The sequence below is a fragment of the Salvia miltiorrhiza genome, chromosome 7 (assembly GCF_028751815.1).
Source record: "Salvia miltiorrhiza cultivar Shanhuang (shh) chromosome 7, IMPLAD_Smil_shh, whole genome shotgun sequence".
Classification (NCBI taxonomy): Eukaryota; Viridiplantae; Streptophyta; class Magnoliopsida; order Lamiales; family Lamiaceae; genus Salvia; species Salvia miltiorrhiza.
The window spans coordinates 50695207-50713285 of record NC_080393.1 but is presented as its reverse complement, the minus strand read 5'-3'; the positions used below and the strand labels follow the sequence as shown (position 1 = coordinate 50713285).

At 35.2% G+C, this 18079-nt stretch overlaps 1 protein-coding gene across 3 annotated transcripts; it reads left to right on the top strand.

The window, feature by feature from the left end:
• Positions 1 to 903: 903 nt before the first annotated feature.
• LOC130994667 (transportin-1) lies at positions 904 to 16995 on the top strand. 3 transcript variants are annotated; one of them, XM_057919741.1, is made up of 30 exons: positions 904 to 1391; positions 2036 to 2323; positions 2760 to 2849; positions 2955 to 3032; positions 3121 to 3201; positions 3655 to 3705; positions 3886 to 3971; positions 4778 to 4844; positions 4932 to 4988; positions 5096 to 5125; positions 5208 to 5267; positions 5794 to 5907; positions 7619 to 7732; positions 10437 to 10535; positions 10948 to 11073; positions 11194 to 11268; positions 11425 to 11496; positions 11707 to 11817; positions 11963 to 12046; positions 12665 to 12772; positions 13255 to 13356; positions 13448 to 13510; positions 13598 to 13672; positions 14252 to 14323; positions 14955 to 15079; positions 15442 to 15493; positions 15592 to 15660; positions 15753 to 15812; positions 16314 to 16424; positions 16615 to 16995. In XM_057919741.1, the coding sequence occupies exons 1-29, from the start codon at positions 1194 to 1196 to the stop codon at positions 16398 to 16400; spliced, it is 2694 nt and encodes an 897-aa protein (XP_057775724.1). In that variant the 5' UTR covers positions 904 to 1193; the 3' UTR covers positions 16401 to 16424; positions 16615 to 16995. The 3 variants fall into 3 exon arrangements, with proteins under 3 accessions (XP_057775724.1, XP_057775723.1, XP_057775722.1); XM_057919740.1 differs by having other exon boundaries at positions 16510 to 16995; XM_057919739.1 differs by having other exon boundaries at positions 16314 to 16995.
• The last annotated feature ends 1084 nt before the right edge of the window (positions 16996 to 18079 follow it).

The window sequence follows — 18079 nt, the reverse complement described above, 5'->3', positions numbered from 1 at the left end:
GTTTTTTTTTCAATGAGACAACTAATGTAACATATGAGCAAATGTATGTCATGTACTATTTTTCTCTATCGAAATTTTCTTATAGGATTTTCATGAAGAAGTTGTTAACGAGACATGAACATCTAAACAATAGCGTCAAAGTTGGTATACAAGATCGAAATGTGTTGACTCCAAGATTTACAATGATTATGTTTAGGGGGAGCAGCTGTACTCTGTTTCCTTCTGACAAGGGATGACCATTTAAGAGAGTATTGTAGTATTTCTTAGTATAGATGATGACAAAACTCTAAACCCTAGCTTTGTATCTCCCTATAAATAGAGGCCTTTAGTTATATTGTTCTCTACAATATTCTTACTTCCTCTCTAGTTTATAACATAATACTCCCTCCGTCCCCAAAAAGTTTGCCCTAAGTTCCTTTTTGAGTCCTTCAAAAATTTGCCCCAATCTTCTTACTTTCTGTTTTTGTACATGACCCACCATCAACTTTACAATTACAATACTTTAAACACTATTTTTACACATGATTTCACCATTATTTAACTTTTTACCAGCTTTTATTAAAATATGTGTCGTTTTCATTGGGGCAAACTTTCGAGGGGGAGTATATTTTAAGGGCAATTTGATTAGTTATAATAAATTTCATATAAGTTTTGCCTTTATCACTAATTACAAACCATGATAATTAAGGAACACAAATTCTACTCATATCTCATTCATTGTGAATAACATCTAAAGAAATTGTAATTTTCATTTTCAATCATAATATTTGGAGAAGCATGAGTAGTGTATGATTTGGGTGGAAAATTAATCTGAAAATCGCCCGGACCTTTATTCCAAAAAGTAAGCCAACTGGGGCTGGTTTTTTTGTTCCCCGCTATTCACCGCCCACTATCTCCCGGGCCCCCTTTCAAATTTACCTAAGCAACTCCCTTATTGGCTCTCCCCCACAGCATAGGCAACACCCGCCCGCATCGGATCCCGCCTCTTCAAAGCCCGAAAAAACCCAAATCTTTCTCTGTAAAATTTCAGTCTTCTTCTTCTTCTTCCCCGGAACAGAGCCTTCAAATTCATCGTTGGTTCTGCTTCTCTTCTTTCTCTCTCTAGCTTCGTGTCCAAACATCGCGTCGATCACTTTTTTTCAGTTTTTAATTCCTTTTTATTTCTTTTGGTAAACGGAATTAAAGTAGTAAATATGACGTCCGGTGGCGGCGGTGGCGAAGTGGCGGCGTGGGTGCCGCAGGAGGACGGACTGAGGGAGATCTGTGGGCTTCTAGAGCAGCAGATGGCTCCCACCGCCGATGACAAGTCGATGGTTTGGCAGAAGCTGGAGCACTACTCTCAGTTCCCCGATTTCAATAATTATCTCGCCTTCATTTTCGCGCGAGCGGAGGTTGATTTGTTTCTCAACTCTGAATATTCACTTTGGTTTTGAATTTGTTGTGATTGGTGGCTGAATTGTGCTAATGACTGCTGTTACTTGTTCGGTCCAGTTAAAGATGGAACTGATTAAGTTTCGGTGGATAATAGTATGAGATTATGAAAAAGGCTGTTTTTTTGCATTCTACCAGTTAGTGTTTTCCGGATTCATCGGTTATAGGATAATGCTAAGACTTGACCTGTTGTAGTTCTTCAATGTTCTATTTTAGTTAGTGCATAATCTGGTGGGCATTTAGATTGAGCATAGTAACTTAAGGTTAGTTTGTTATAATTTGTTATCGTCCGTTACTTCAGCAAGTTGTGCTACTAAGTCGAACAAAATAAAAGAAAGTTTAACTGAAAATACCTTTAAGGGAAGATGTTGCGGAAGTAGAAGTCCTTTCTTTTAAACTGACAAGATAATACTGTGAAAATGGAAGGTGATACCAATTGCTTATTCAGACAACTTCTGTGCAGTGAGGTCCAATAGTGAGAACTTTTGGCTAGCTGGCATTGGTTGAACAACTGCTAATACTAAAATATCGTGTCCTATGAGCCTTTGGTGTTGAATTTGTGTTGTCTTAGCCAATGTACTTATACGTAAATGTAATACAACAGGGGATCTCAGTTGAAGTTAGGCAAGCAGCAGGCCTGCTGCTGAAAAACAACCTTAGAAGTGCATTGAAAACCATGCCGCTTTCAAACCAACGATATATAAAGATGGAGTTGTTACCTTGTGTGGGAGCAGCTGATAAACAAATTAGGTCTACAGCTGGGACCATTATTAGTACTTTTGTTCAGATTGGGGGAGTTGCTGAGTGGCCGGAATTGCTACATGCGCTTGTAAAGTGTTTAGATAGTAATGATGTCAATCACATGGAAGGAGCTATGGATGCTTTGTCTAAGGTATAATTTCTTGATTATTGTGGCTGTTTATGAATCTCAGAATCTGAGACTCGTCTTTGTATCATTTTTGTTTGTTCCATTGTTTTTCCATATCTGAATAAGCAAACTTTATTATTCTGTATCTCTTAGCTCCAATAAGATGCAAAAAGGGTTAATGCAAGATATTATGTTGGGAGTTTTTCTCATGGTATGGTAGTAATACTTTTCAAGTTGGTTTCCCTTGTCTGTTCTCAAACTATTCTTCTTGCAGTGAAAGACAAAAGAGCTGCATATATTTTGTACAGTTCTGTACAATCTTTATATAATCTTTAGCATTCTTATTTTGGGATGAGGAATCTCACCCTTTTGACTCAATAACTTGTTTTGAGAAAAGAATTTTCAGGCTGAATATGTAGATCTGTACATTCAAAATGCTCTAATATGTCTTTCAATGCAGATTTGTGAAGATGTTCCCCAAGTGCTTGATTCTGACATTTCTGGATTATCTGAGCGGCCCATTAATGCTTTTGTTCCTAGATTCCTTCAGGTTCACATGATATGCTTTTGTTGCCGCCCCTCCCTTCTAAGTCCACCAACACTTAACCTATGATATCAAGATTCACATTGTCTTATGTAATTTGTGCAAAAACAGCTCTTCCAGTCACCACATGCAACACTACGAAAGCTTGCCTTGGGTTCGGTGAATCAGTATGTTATGCTAATGCCTACCGTGAGTGCAGCTCAATTGAACTTGGAAACATTAGTTTTTTATGTGTCTGTCTAGCTACTTTTTCAGCTGTTATAAATTTGATGTGCAGGTTCTATATGTGTCTATGGATAAATATTTGCAAGGTTTGTTTCTTCTTGCTAATGATCCAACTTCGGAGGTGCGGAAGCTGGTAAGAAATTCTTTTATTTGTTTTTATTTCTGAATTGTTCTAATTGGATGCCAATGATGTGTGGATATGTGCCAAAGGATTTAATAATATAAAACAATCGTACAGACATTGGTTGTGTAAATGTTGTGTCTTTCTATTTCTTCTATAATGTTTGATTGTTTCTGATTTAGCTGATGTGATCTGTCATTGCCTGCCTATTGCATTTCTTTCCCTTGTCCTTGTCTTAATTTTTGCATGTCATGTTCTATACTTAGACCTTTTTTTGTGTATTTTTTCACATTAATTGAGCATAGATTTGTTGAGGTGAAAGACCCATTCTATATTATATGGTTTGTTAGAAATGTGTTTCATGGTGCACCAATTCTTGGGAGCTCATAAATTATGCTGAGGCTATCCATTTTTTAATTAATATCTATCAAATAATTGGAGTTTTCCTGCACTTTTGCTTGACAGGTGTGTGCTGCGTTTGTTCAGCTAATTGAAGTTCGTTCTGCTGTATTGGAGGTGTGTAATTCATTTGTAGACATTTCGAATGCATGTAAAGATTTATAGTTTAAACTGTCCTTAATCTTCAAATTTTTAATTACTAATACCTTGTTGATTTTGACCTTGTATATCTGATCCGTGTTACTAACAAAATGTTTATGCTGGTGTTCCTGATAACATTTCAAACTTATACTGCAGCCACATTTAAGGAACGTCATCGAGTATATGTTGGTAGTCAACAAAGACCAAGATGATGAAGTGGCTCTAGAGGCCTGTGAATTTTGGTACATAGTTGCTCTCAAGATATATTATTTATCTCAATACTGACCATTGAGGAATTGTGTATGGCTTAACATGATTTGCTTTGTTGTCCTTTAGATTTATTTCCAAGTTTGGTTTTATTGCGAAATGTTGGGCTATTCTGTATCACAACTAAAGAATTCTGCAACTTCAATTAATGATCGCTGTATAAGTCTTCTTTGATCATGAATTAAATCTTCTGGAAAGTTCATATTTTCGTTAAGTTTGGATGTTTTGTTAGATTACTTTTATTCAACTGTAAATCAGTATTTCTGTTGGGTTCGAAAGGGAAAAGCAAGGTGAAGTAAGATATGTATTTAATTTTTGGATTATGTCTTTACACTTTGAATAGGTGGTCCTGCAATCTATGTGGTTGTTTTTCTCACTTTCTTGAGGAGATTCTCTCTGGTTGCTGAAATTTTAGTTCTTAGTTATAGGCAAATTATTTTCATAAAATCTTAATAATTGCTTTTGAAGATTTTGAAGTTCAACTGTCTAAAATAGTTTTGGTTTCCGGAATTATTGTCTGCATGACAAGATTTCCTGTAGTGCATGACACATAGTAATTCATGTTAACTGTTCTAGCTATATTGTTAGTAGTATAAGTTCTCTTCATCTCTTGCATATAAATACAGGAACTAGAGTTCTTCCATTTGTTTCAAATGCATCTGCTGTTTCTGATGTTTGGGATTCCTCATTTGCTTTTGTCTTTCTGTCACCTCTGAGGTTTTAACTCTTTTGGATGTTGAGATCTATCTTTGTAGTTAAGTAGCTAGCTTTTGCTTGACAGGTCTGCTTATTGTGAAGCTGAATTGCCTCCTGAAAACTTGAGAGAGTTTTTACCACGTCTTATTCCAGTATGATTCATGCTTGATTGCAGTCCTCTTTATCTAATAACTTACTTTACCTATTCTTTTCATTAATATGTCACCCTACTTCTACAGATTTTGCTTTCAAACATGGCATATTCTGATGATGATGAATCTATTGTTGAAGCTGAGGTTATTAATATTTTTTTCTTTTTGTAATTATTTTCTCAACCCTTTATTTAATTGATTTATTGAAATTACTGCTGTTTGTTTTCTGTTCACTGTATCTCTTTTTGCAGGAGGATGGATCTCTTCCAGACAGAGAGCAGGTTATATTGCAATTCATACTGTTTGATTAGGATATATCATTTTGATTTTATACATGTTCCTCAGCAATTAATTAATTTGCAGGATCTGAAGCCTCGTTTTCATGCATCCCGCTTTCATGGATCAGAGGATGTGGAAGATGAGGTAATTATGACATTTCTTATTGGTTCTTTGATGGTAGGGACAGAGTCAAGGGTTAATTGAGAGAAAATGAGAATGGGATCAAACTGATGTGTTGAACTGAAAGGAAATTGAAGGAAAATAAAATTATCAGGCTGTTAAGTAGCCTGCCCAAGAAAGCTGTCAAATTAACTGTTTTCTGGTTTTCTGATGTGAATGTAAATTACTCCAACCATACCACTTAGATAATAATAATAGCACAAACGTAGGACTCTGAACATCACCTTGACCTGCAAATACTAATCCTGTAATCCAACTACTAACTAATATGATAGCTATAGAAAATAATATGAGGGGCTGTTCGGTTTGGGGGAATCGGGATTGCTATCATGTAGTACCATTTGGACTGGAATTGGTTTCCTCACCCTTCTACTCTAAATAATGATACAGATTCATCAGTATTGCATCATTTCTTCATATTTATAATTTTGCCCTTTTCAAGTCTTTTGTTTAGTATTTTAAGTGGGTGCTATCTTTCTTGTGATTTCAGGATGATGATATCGTAAATGTTTGGAACTTACGTAAATGCAGTGCAGCTGCCCTAGACTTCCTGTCCAATGTGTTTGGAGATGAGATCTTGCCCACCTTGATGCCTATTGTGCAGGTGATGATGTTTGGTAATTGAAGTTCTGTATTTGTGCCGTTCTTGTTTTGCCTTTTCTTCTAAATTACTCTCCCTTCCATCCTTGTTGGAATCTCCTAGGGTGTAGATGGTTAAAGATTTTTTTTTTAAAAAGGAAAAAATAAATCCTGATGGAGTTTGCTAGATGTAATCCCTTGCCAAATAATGTTTATATAGAGGAGGCTTTTGAAAATGTTGCATTACCCTGACTACTAAGAAACTAATGGTTGTTCGAAATGTGTGTAGAGCTTGATTTTTGTTCACACCTTGTTTGACAATAATAGTAAATACATGTTACACGTCATGGAAAAATAATAGATTAATTAAAGAGTAAGATCGTAGTAGCGATGCCCATTGTGCAGGTGTACACGACACCTATGTTGCTCGGACTCGGGTGCGGGTGTCGGACACGGGTGCGGGGATATGTGTCGGACTCTTAATTTTTCTAAACTTAAGATACGTGGACACGGCTAAAAAGGATCCGAAATTAGGACACGGGTGTGGGGATACGTTTGATAAATAAAAAGATAATTCTTTAGTAGACAATAGAAAAACATTTTATAGATAATAATTTGCAAGAAAATACATAAATACATCATCAAACTATAAAATAAGGAGCTTTATCAGCAGATAGTCCTTCTATTCTAAATCACTAAAGCTGGATAAATTGGCGGCTTTGGGATAGCTAAGGTAAGTGACGAACTGACTTCTAGAATTTAGATAATGGGTAATTCACTAATTTGTATATAAATTAATATTTAATACTCCCTCCGTCCTAAACGAAATGTCATGTTTTCCTTTTTGGGTTGTCCCAAACGAAATGTCATGTTTCCTTTTTTGGCAATACACTCTCTCTCTATACTTAATAGTTAAATAATTTCCACCAACCCACTTTATCTACTTTATACATATTTCTTAATCTTCGTGCCGAAAAGAAATAGGTCATTTCGTTTGGGACGGAGGGAGTAGATTAGTTGATATAGTACTAGAATATCCTAATATATTTTAGAATAAATGATATACAGCTGTATACCTCCTGCACACCACACTAATTTGCCTCACACTTAATTAATAATATTTTATTAGAATAGTGATAGACAACTGTACTGTTTTATCACATTCACTTTTGCCTTAGTTCACCTTCTTCACCACAGAGAAAAAAAATTACTCTCTCCTTCTTTCCACCGCCGAGTCCGCACAAAATATGAAGAACCCGGTGCGTATCCCGCACCCGGATCCGTGTCGTACCCGAAGGACACGGGTACTCTCCCATTTTAGGAGAGTCCGAGCAACATAGCACGACACATTCTATGCTTGACGACTTAATATATGAAAAATGTCATTGTTCTAGTTTTTAAGTCATTTTTACTGGTATACTATATGCACTTTCGATGTATAAACCTGTAAAAGTTTATGAAGATTCAAAGTGTGGCAGTTGCTTATTAACAGTACAAATAGGTGGACTCAGACTGAAGTTTTCAATTTAATGATCCTTTGGATGCACTAATGTTATGCTGAATGAGAAGTAGAAAGTTAAATTTGTATCCATTATTGATGGAAGCTGATGAGAAACATAACGTGGCATGAGAAGAATACAGTGGATGGATACTTCTGCCTTCGTTTTTCTTCTATTGATGTGTACATATTTGCTGTAGCTCAATTTTGAAGAATTCGTGGTTGGGTTTCTTTGCAGGCAAAGTTGACTGCTACCGGTGATGAAGCCTGGAAAGATAGGGAAGCTGCCGTTTTAGCCCTTGGTGCAATAGGCGAGGGATGCATTAATGGCCTCTATCCACATTTATCTCAGGTAATTTTTAAGTGACACACTTCTATATGACACATTGGCTTATCAAATATGCAGATGGCGGTGTGTATGTGTTGGTCTAGTGGTAGAGTGGTTAATGAATAAAAGTCTGAGGTTCGAGTCCACCGTCATGCATGCGATCTTTCAAAATTTATGTCTCCTTAACAAAAAAAATATATGAAGATGGCTAATTATCTTTTTAACATATAGGTGCTTGTTCTGCAACTGGAAAGTTCTTTGATTCTATGGTCTTTTATCCAGAGTTTAACTTGCTCTTTATTGCTGTTATTGTATTCGTCATGTTTTGTCTACCAAGAGTTATTCGTTGATTGTCGACTACCATAAAAATTCTTTGTTTCTATGGTCTTTTATCACGAGTTTAACTTGCTCTTTATTGCTGTTGTATTCATCATGTTTTGTCTACCAAGAGTTATTCGTTGTTTGTCAGCTAACATAAAGATGCATTTGTTGGAGTCCCTCATGCAGTAGCATTTACATTTCCCCCTTTCTTGTTTCTACTGCTCTGCCAATCTATGCTGGATTACACTTAAAGCCTGGTCAACCTGCTTTCCATTATAATTTTGTTTTATTTGCATTGTTTTTGTATGACTTGTGCCCTGAATAGGGTGGAAAGATATTTTTTCCCTTTACACTCTAGTAAGCTCATTAGAAACCTGGTCAAATGCAGTTGGATTCTCCATATTGATGGTTTTACTATTTTTTTCTCTGGTCCCAGCTAAACAATAAAGAGACAGGAACATGTTTTAACCTCTTCTCTCATGTCTGTCTCTTCCCTAAACCTCCTAAGCATTCATGTTCCACTGAGCATGTTTGCAGTTTATTCAGTGCTAGTAACATCTCATCTGTTAGATAAAAAGTAGAGAAATAGTGCCAAATCTCAGTAGAATATATTTCCAGCAGAATGCTTCATATTGTAATATTTTGTTTTAGAAATTTTTATTGTGATAATATTGGGACTATTATTTGATGAGCATTTCGTTAAATACACAGAAATTTTCCAAAACTTTTGTTTAATGACCAACCTGGATGATCGTAATTAAATCTTAGAATTTCTAGAGTTCTCTTGAGGTTTGCATGGTTTATAATTACAACTATGATTATGTCAAATTGTCGATGTAGCTTTCAATACTATTTCTTGTAAGGACGTGCACCCTGTGAAAACTTGTTAGTATCAGAGTATATGTGCTTACTGCTTTCCTTATTGATACTTAACCACTTTATATAAGATTTCAAGTTGCCTGCCCAATTTATATAAGATTTGTCGTCACTTTGCTTATCTTTATGTGGGGTCTTCGATAGTCAGCCTCCAGCATCCATGCTTTCTCTGAATTCTAAGCACACATTATGTTTCCATAAACAAACTTAGACATAATAATAGTTAAGCTGCAGATAAAAGAAGGATAAGGCCATAATTTTGGCTAGCAATAATTTAAAGCATCCAATGACAGTTGGTGTCAAAAAAGAGAGAAATTGGGGATGCGAATGAAAGACTTTCTCCTAGATGATGATGATAAATAGTTGAAGTCACTTTGATATTCTACTTCTGTATTATATGTTTTATTGTTTTGAAGGCGACTAAGAGAAGTGCAATAAAGAACGGGGGCATTGGGCCTGAACACCTCATAAAATTTAATCTATGGAACATATGATTTTTATATCACCAGATAAATCTTAAGATTTCGGACAAGAATGAACATTAGACACCAAACAGACTTTCTAGCGATGTGATTCACAATTCTACCACAACGCTAATTCCCAATTTCTAGTCTATGAAGACTAGATAAATTGCATTCACAAGTTAGGAATGCAATTTATCTAGTCTATGAAGAGTTAATTCCTTGTGCTTTCTTGTCTGAGGTTAATTTGCATGATTTCTAATTCTTTCCGTTGGTAAATGATAAATAGATCGATCCTTTGTTCATTTTATTCACTTGATAATCACCCCAGCCATTAGGTGTTTATAATGGAAAATTCTATTTCTCTAATTTTTCCTTTACGGCATTTGATTATAGCATTGTAATTTTTGGTTTGAAATGACCTTGCATGCAAGAGGCTTTGGCGAGAGGCTTCAGCATTCAGGTCCAGAGGACTCATATGTATGTTATTACCATTCCTACATGGAGTTGAAACAGTCCCCCCTTTGATTCGTAAGAGGTTTTTGGGATGGGAGACATGACAGAAGTACTGTTGTGAATGGAAGTCACACGGGTGTTTAGTGTAATTTCATTTTATCAGGATTAGTTGATACCTGACCTAAAGCAGTGGAAATATGTGTAGCATTACATAAACAGACGAAGCACATTATCAGGAATCAGGATGATCTTACACCAAAAGGCTTCTAAATTGCCACTATGGCCAATGTTTTGCTTCTATATTTTGGAAGTTAATTTTTATTCTCTGGCTTGTAATTTCAATTATATCATCTTCCGCCTTTCATGCTAATTTCAATGCATGCGGTCTATCTGTCTATTTCTCGTCCTGTGATAAATCTCTTACCCAATGGGTCTTGAATGTGTATTATCATCCTGGTTGGTTCTGTTGTTTACTTTGTTTACTTGTAACTGATCCCTTTAATGTGGTCTGGTTCATCATTTTGTTGTATTCAGAAGTTCAATCTATAATGACCAGTATAATTTTTTCCAATCTGATTTTCTGGGATATATGCTTGTCTTATATTCTTTTGCAGATTATTGCATTTCTTGTTCCTCTCTTAGATGACAAGTATCCTCTCATAAGGAGCATCTCTTGTTGGACATTATCACGTTTCAGCAAGTATATTGTTCAGGTAATTTATCGTAAGTCCTTGCTTTCCACCTACAGTTACAAAGTATCTTCAAGTTGGTTTGCTTTCATATTGGGAAATCTCTCTCTTTTCCTGGAATGGACAGTGTTTTGGGCATTATTGTTATAACTGGGGAAAAATATTTCCATGTGAGGCTTTTCACTTTGCTCATCGCTTTGATAATCACACACGCATGTAATTATCATCTGTTCAGCCTTTTGTTACAGTAGATTGGCTCCAGATTCTCAGCTGTCTATTGTTTTTTTTCAAGTTATTAGCATATTTTATTGCTTTCTGTTTTGTCTTAATTGGTTTTATGCTCATTTGTTGCTCCTGATGAGATTATCTAGTTTATATTCACCCTCCCCCTTCTTTTCATTGTATGTAAATTGAACTCTATTGGCAATTGTTGTAGGGTACTGCTCATCGAGAAGGTCATGATCAGTTTGACAAAGTTTTGACGGGTTTACTACGGAGATTATTGGATGATAATAAGAGGGTTCAAGAAGCCGCTTGTTCGGCTTTTGCAACACTTGAAGAGGTCTCTATTTCCTACCTTTATCTTTCAAGAAGCTTTTAGACTTAAGTAAATGGATTCACATTATAGTTCCTATTGATTTATATACTGATCTTTCTTGCTTTTTTCTTTTAATATTTGCAGGAAGCTGCAGAAGAGTTGGTACCACGATTGGACATCATTCTGCAACACTTAATGTGGGCCTTTGGGAAATATCAGGTTAATTTGTGTGCATCTTCCGAATGTTCTTTATTCTTGTTATGTTGCTTGAAGCTTCAGAACTTCTTATTAGGCAAATACACTTGTAACTTTCCCAGTGCCTATTTAGCTCCCTTCTACTTTATTTCTTTTTCACAAGCCTTCTTTTGTTCACAGAGAAGGAATCTCAGAATTGTATATGATGCTCTAGGAACATTAGCAGATGCTGTTGGAGGGGAACTGAATCAGGTATGTATTGTGCATGATTGCTCACTACAATTGTGTTATTTCTGTCTGAATGTCTTTGTTCATCACCATTGAAGGAAAATAATTTGTTCTGAACATATTTTTGGTAACTTTTTTTACTGTGTTTTGTTCATCAGTATTTGTTTTCTATAATTTATACAATTCTTCCCCCTTGTTCAGCATTCTAAGGACAAGTTGTTAATATTATTGCAGCCTAAATATCTTGAAATCTTGATGCCCCCACTGATTGCAAAGTGGCAGCAGCTTTCAAACACTGACAAAGATCTTTTCCCACTGCTGGAATGCTTTACATCAATAGCACAGGTAAAATTGCAATCTCTTTGCAAACATATGTTTGAATTTTTCCAATTATTGCTGTGCAGACAGGGCAAACGATATGAGTTGAATGTTGTGAATATATCTGAGACAAGATAGTGGAAGAGAAACTGAATAGCATGGTCTCTTTCAGGCACTGGGTACTGGATTTTCTCAGTTTGCTCAGCCCGTGTATCAGAGGTGCATAAGCATCATCCAGACTCAACAACTAGCCAAGGTTTGAATTAATAATATAGCTGTTTACTGGGTCACTAGCTCAAGTATCTTGCTACTTAGTAATTACTCCCTCTGTCCCATTATTGTTGGTCTGTTTTCCTTTTTGGGGTATCTCATTAGTATTGGCCTGTTTCCATTTTTGGTAATGATTTTGCACTATAAACAATATGGCCCCACACACCTTTACACACTTTTACACTACAATCTTATTATCCTAAATACCCGTGCCCAAACGAAATAGGTCAACAATAATGGGATGGAGGGAGTACTAATTACTTGAATAGTTTGTTGTGGTTTTGTTAGATTTGTTGCTTTTTTCCACGTTCTTCTATTGTGCATGAGATCACACAACACACATATACGAATTGTCTGTAGAGCCCAAGGAATTGAGCTATTTGGTTCTTTCACTTCTAAAATGTGCAAATATATAATATAATGGTGAGAATGTGCCTGATGCATTTCAGTTTGATAGAATGGATACCTTTTAATCACCTCGACTTTTTTACATTTAATTAATTCTGCCCATAATCTCTTTCTACTTTTAGGTAATTGGTAAAAATTTCTTCTTTTTTCCTTCTTCTTGCAATCAATATACTAAGAATTGCTTTTCTCCATGCAGGTTGATCCTATTTCAGCTGGCACACAGTATGATAAAGAGTTCATAGTTTGCTGTTTGGATCTTCTCTCAGGACTTACTGAGGGTCTTGGTCCTGGCATAGAGAGTTTGGTACTTTTCTCCTTCCTGATAATGGCTTATGATGTGATGCAGCACCATGTCACATATACTCATCTTGTTTTGCAAATTTACATCTGCTGAATTCTTGATTGTGTGATGCCCCTTGCACTCTACTGTATTTGATCATGTTGTGTTCTTTATGGAGTACAGTAGGAGGTACTTTTAAATGTGAAAATGGGAGATAATCTAGGGTATTAAGGATACAATGTGATGCTAGTGATATAGCATTCTATGCTTTTCATTGATTTTTTATTGCATAAGCATTTTATTGCAAAGTAGCTACTTTGATACTCTTTGATACTGCTGGCAAACTTTGGCTTATACTTGCTTAAGTTACAAATTCTGGATGCTAACTTTAAGAATACATAAAAGTATGTTTATGAGTTTAATACATCTGTAATCTTGTTTATTTTATGTTGTCGTTTCACAATTTCATAATATTGTTCTTACTCTTCACGTTTCTATCTCTTTAGGTTTCTCAAAGTAATTTACGGGACTTGCTGCTGCAATGTTGTATGGATGATGCTTATGATATCAGGCAAAGTGCTTTTGCACTGCTGGGGGACCTTGCTAGAGTAAGTTGAGAATGATTAATTTTCAGTGTTGGTTCAACTAGTTACCTAGCTGGGGAGTCCGTTTAAGGGTTGTCTTTGATGATATTATTAGGTCTGTCCAGTTCATTTACATCCACGATTAGCTGAGTTCCTTGATGTTTCTGCTAAGCAATTGGTAAGTAGAATCATTTATCTGAATCATTGGCTATAGTTCTATTATATCTTTCTTTCTCATGGTTCAATTACCTTTCACTCTCATCAGAACCTCACAAAGCTGAAGGAAACAGTATCTGTTGCCAATAATGCATGCTGGGCCATTGGAGAACTAGCAATAAAGGTATCATTCTTCTTGCTGAGTGTCAAGCCTTATCTTGTGTATATTGTAAACAATTGAGAAATGTGAATAATCTCCTAGGTCTGAATATGATTCAGAATCTCTTAATTTATTCACAAACATTCCTGGATATGATATTTTGTCAGATAAAAAAGTAATTGTGAGATGCCATCATATTCATGCGAAATGATTGCTGATATCTATTGACAGCAAAGTGATCCATGAAGCCTTGCAGTGCAACTTTTTGCTTTTCAAGAGAAAGTAATTGCACTAGCATGTTTCTGCATGCACAAATTATTTGAACTTTTACTGTGCAAGCATTTAGATCCTTTCCGATGCATTTGTTTTTTTTAAGTGTTTTGTTGAAGGTTCTGTCCAAAATATATCGAGTTCCAGTGCTTCCTTAGTTTCACAGTTTCTCCTGTGTTCTAGTCTATATTACTCATTTCCTTTGTGTGTGAACCTGGTCTAAGCAAGTTGCCATGAATAGCAAAACAGACCCTATTACCTTGGCATCAAGAATTTACTCTTCTCATTTCTTATACGAGGTTTATGTTTGTTGGTTGAAACTTTAAACTTCAGGTTCGCAAGGAGATGTCTCCAGTAGTTCTGACTGTAGTATCATCCTTGGTCCTAATACTGCAACATCCTGAGGTAACCACCCATCCTGGATTCTTTCTTTTGTTGGACTTCTAATATGCTTGCTTGAAGTTATAGTCTGCCTTCTGGATGTGGGTAGCTTTACATTCTATTGCTAATTTTTCTCGACTACTTCTATATCTTGAAAGGAGTTGAGTTTATGATTTATTTTAATAAGAATTCAGATGGGGATGTTTACTATTTAATGGATCTTGACAGTCAGATTCAAAGAAAATGATCCTTTTTTTGGAAGTTCACACTTTCCGTGAAAGTAAGAGCAATTTTCTACCATACCTAATAAATCAACTTCTCACCTAATCATATATGTTCTTGCATTGTTGCTCAAATGATGTAGGCATTACAAATGATTTAGAAGACTAATACCTAGTCTAGGCATGCTACTTGCTTAAGATGTGGAATGTGGTTTGGAATCCATCAAATGATTTAGAAGAAATACTAAGATGCTTCATTAATGTTCAATATTATTTACAAAGTAGTTCATCAAGGAAGAATGTGGTACACAACTGCCAAGGTTCATAAAGTTGATTAGCCAATCTGTTCAGTTTTAATTCCCTGGAACCAGTGATATTATAGTGGGAAAGCATGTCTAATTGCTCTTCTCATGCTGCTTATACTGATACGTCAGGTCCTCAACAAATCACTCATTGAGAATACAGCCATTACGCTTGGAAGACTTGCATGGGTTTGTCCAGAGCTTGTCTCACCACACATGGAGCATTTCATGCAGTCATGGTGTATTGCTTTGTCCACGTAAGTTTTCTCTTCATTTGTACCCATGATTCTTTTTATTATTTGAATTTTCTTCATCAAAATGTGAGACTTGAGGTTTCAATGTAATAAGAATAGCTAAGGATTAATTTAATTGCATCTAATGCATCATTAGATAGGGTGGGGTAAAGGCCAATAATATATTTGCAAAATGAGAGTTAGAACATTTAATTGTTGGTCTGGGACCTTATTCTGCCGACATGTTTTAAATCAAAATACTAGTCTGTCTTGCACTCCTAACCTATGCAGGAAAAAAGTTGGTTAATTTGAATATGTGTCATGATTATGTTAGTTTTCTCCATTTCGATGTTAGTTTAGTAACCTTTTCCCTGGAATAAATTTAGGATACGAGATGACATAGAGAAGGAAGATGCTTTCAGAGGTTTGTGTGCAATGGTAAGAAGTTTATGTTGTCATATGCTCATCCCATGGTATTCTGACAGCGACTTCCTTTATAGCATATGATTTGACAGCATGTTATCAACGGGTTTCAGGTTAAAGCAAATCCATCTGGGGCTTTAAATTCCCTTGTCTTCATGTGCAAGGCAATTGCAAGTTGGCATGTAAGTGATGCATCAGCAAACTATTACTAATTTCTTTATGTGGAATATGCGATAAGTCCTGTTTCTTATGTTATGTTATGTTGTGTTCCCAGGAAATAAGGAGTGAGGACCTACACAATGAAGTATGCCAGGTGTTGCATGGGTATAAACAAGTGAGTAACATATTGAAAGTTTGAATTTTCTATCCTAGATTATTTCCTTTCTTTTAGGTTTGTTGATTAATTGCCATGCTGTATTGATCAGAATATATTTATATAGAATCCTGTTTTAAAATTAAAAACATTACAAGTGTTATATCACTGACCTGGTGAATAAAACGAAGGCCTAAAACTCATGGGATTGGATCCAGAACTGAAGACTTGGAGGACTTTATCTTCTTGTTAATAAATATAGAAATATTATTTCATGATTCTCAATGCCACTGGTTGAAAAATTGGTTAGCATGAAAATTTTAACATCTAGCTTCAATTTAGGTAAACAATTTAGTAATTGAATTTGGTCTGTTTGATCAATTACACCACTAGTCAGGACTAAATTCCAACCTAGAATTTGGATAGTATGCTTGGCTGGAGAGAGGATGTGTTTAATAATTCTGCCCAATTCGAGGAAGAATGAATGAACGAATACTCACTAATTACTTGAAATATTGCCAGATGCTCAAGGACGGAGCATGGGAACAATGCATGTCCGCTTTGGAACAACCTGTGAAGGAGAAGCTGCGGAAGTATCAACCACAATGATCCTTGTGCTGGAGAGCTTTCCTTGTATGCCTTCTTGCAAGATTCGCTATGCCATTACTTTCTAGTCATTGATTTAAATATACTCCAATTATTGTGGAGGCATTTTCAGCTGGGGATCCATTTTGGCTGTGCTTATGGACTGGTTTCGTGCAGTATCATCGTTGGTTTTCTATACGAGGATGTGCTTATTTGAACTTCCGTACTCATCTTGCAGGGCGGGGTATAGAAGAAGTGGTTGGTCTGAATTTAGATTCCGATTTTTTTGGTTGGCATATTGGGTTATGGAGTTGTGAAATTCTTTTTAAGGGTTCTAGTGGGAAGAGATCCAATCCACAAGTTCCACAAGTTTTGTTAGGAAAGTGTCGATGCTTTGTTTAGGATGTTGATTCTGTAATTTATTTGTAGCCAGAGAAATTCATGTTGTTTCCCTTATAGATGATGGGAACTCACAGGAGAAAAAAAAATAAAATGTGCCATATAGTCTTTGAGTGTGATGATTTGATAGGGAATTTAGGTGTTTGCTTAAAATTTAAATGTTGTATTATCGACTTATTGTGGGCGTTTCCCATTTTTTAACCTTTAAATATTGTGATAATTCTCGTGGCTATAATGCGTGTTATTTGGTTTTGTAACGCCAACGATTATTTCTTGGTACGGATCTCAATGATTCAAATTTATTTGTGTTGGTCTAATAATAATATAGTTAAAGCGCTCGATTTGAATTAATCGTTATACTAATCTTTAAATTTACTTGTTCATTTATTTACAAAAATAAAAATAAATACAAGGTTTGCCCTTTTTTTGAGTATGTGTACGTCTGTTTGCTGGCCTAGTAATAATATCATAAATGTTTGAAGTCGAAGATTTTGCGTTTGAATTCACGTTGTGTTATTTTTTTTTAGAAAATTGTTGCTCTTAATGTAAAGAAACAAGGCTTACTTTTCAAAGACACATTATTGTTGAATTAGCTGTTTTAAGTGTTTTAAGTGTATTTCTAATTTAGTGAATGAATGGTTATGTTAATAATTTTTAATTTGAATTTTAAGCCAAATATTTTCTTTAATAATTTGACTATATATATATATATATATATATATATATCTAGCTCAAATATCTTAATAAATTTAATTAAATTTTTCATCATATTATTGTTGTAGTTGCTGCTGGTATTAAAAATTAAACAATGCAAATAAATGTGATAATGTAAAAAATGAGAGATCATTCATAGACAAAAAAAGATCAGCTGCCTTTAAATATAATAAAAATTTCATCAAATAATTGATGCCAAACATATTATAGAAACATAGACATAATTCGCTTTGACAAACGATAGTAAAAAAAGTTCAAACTTTCCACCTAAAAAATTCAAAGCCAGCAATATTTTACATTTCATAAAATGGACAATTTTAATTTGAGCACAGACCAAACAACAAAAATAGAAATAGAGGAAGGGAGAAAAGAAGATGGTGATAAGAGATCTCTCAACAATAAAAGAAATCAAGTTGTCCATTCATCATTGAAGTAGACTGAAATAATTCGACTTTTATAGGGCTGACACATATACTCTGTTCTTGATTAAGACAAGTTAGTTTAAGAGGGTGTTCTTATAAGCTCCTTTAAAGTATTTGGCAAAATAAGCTCTTAAACAGCTTATAAGCTCAAAAAATAAGCTCCCCAAA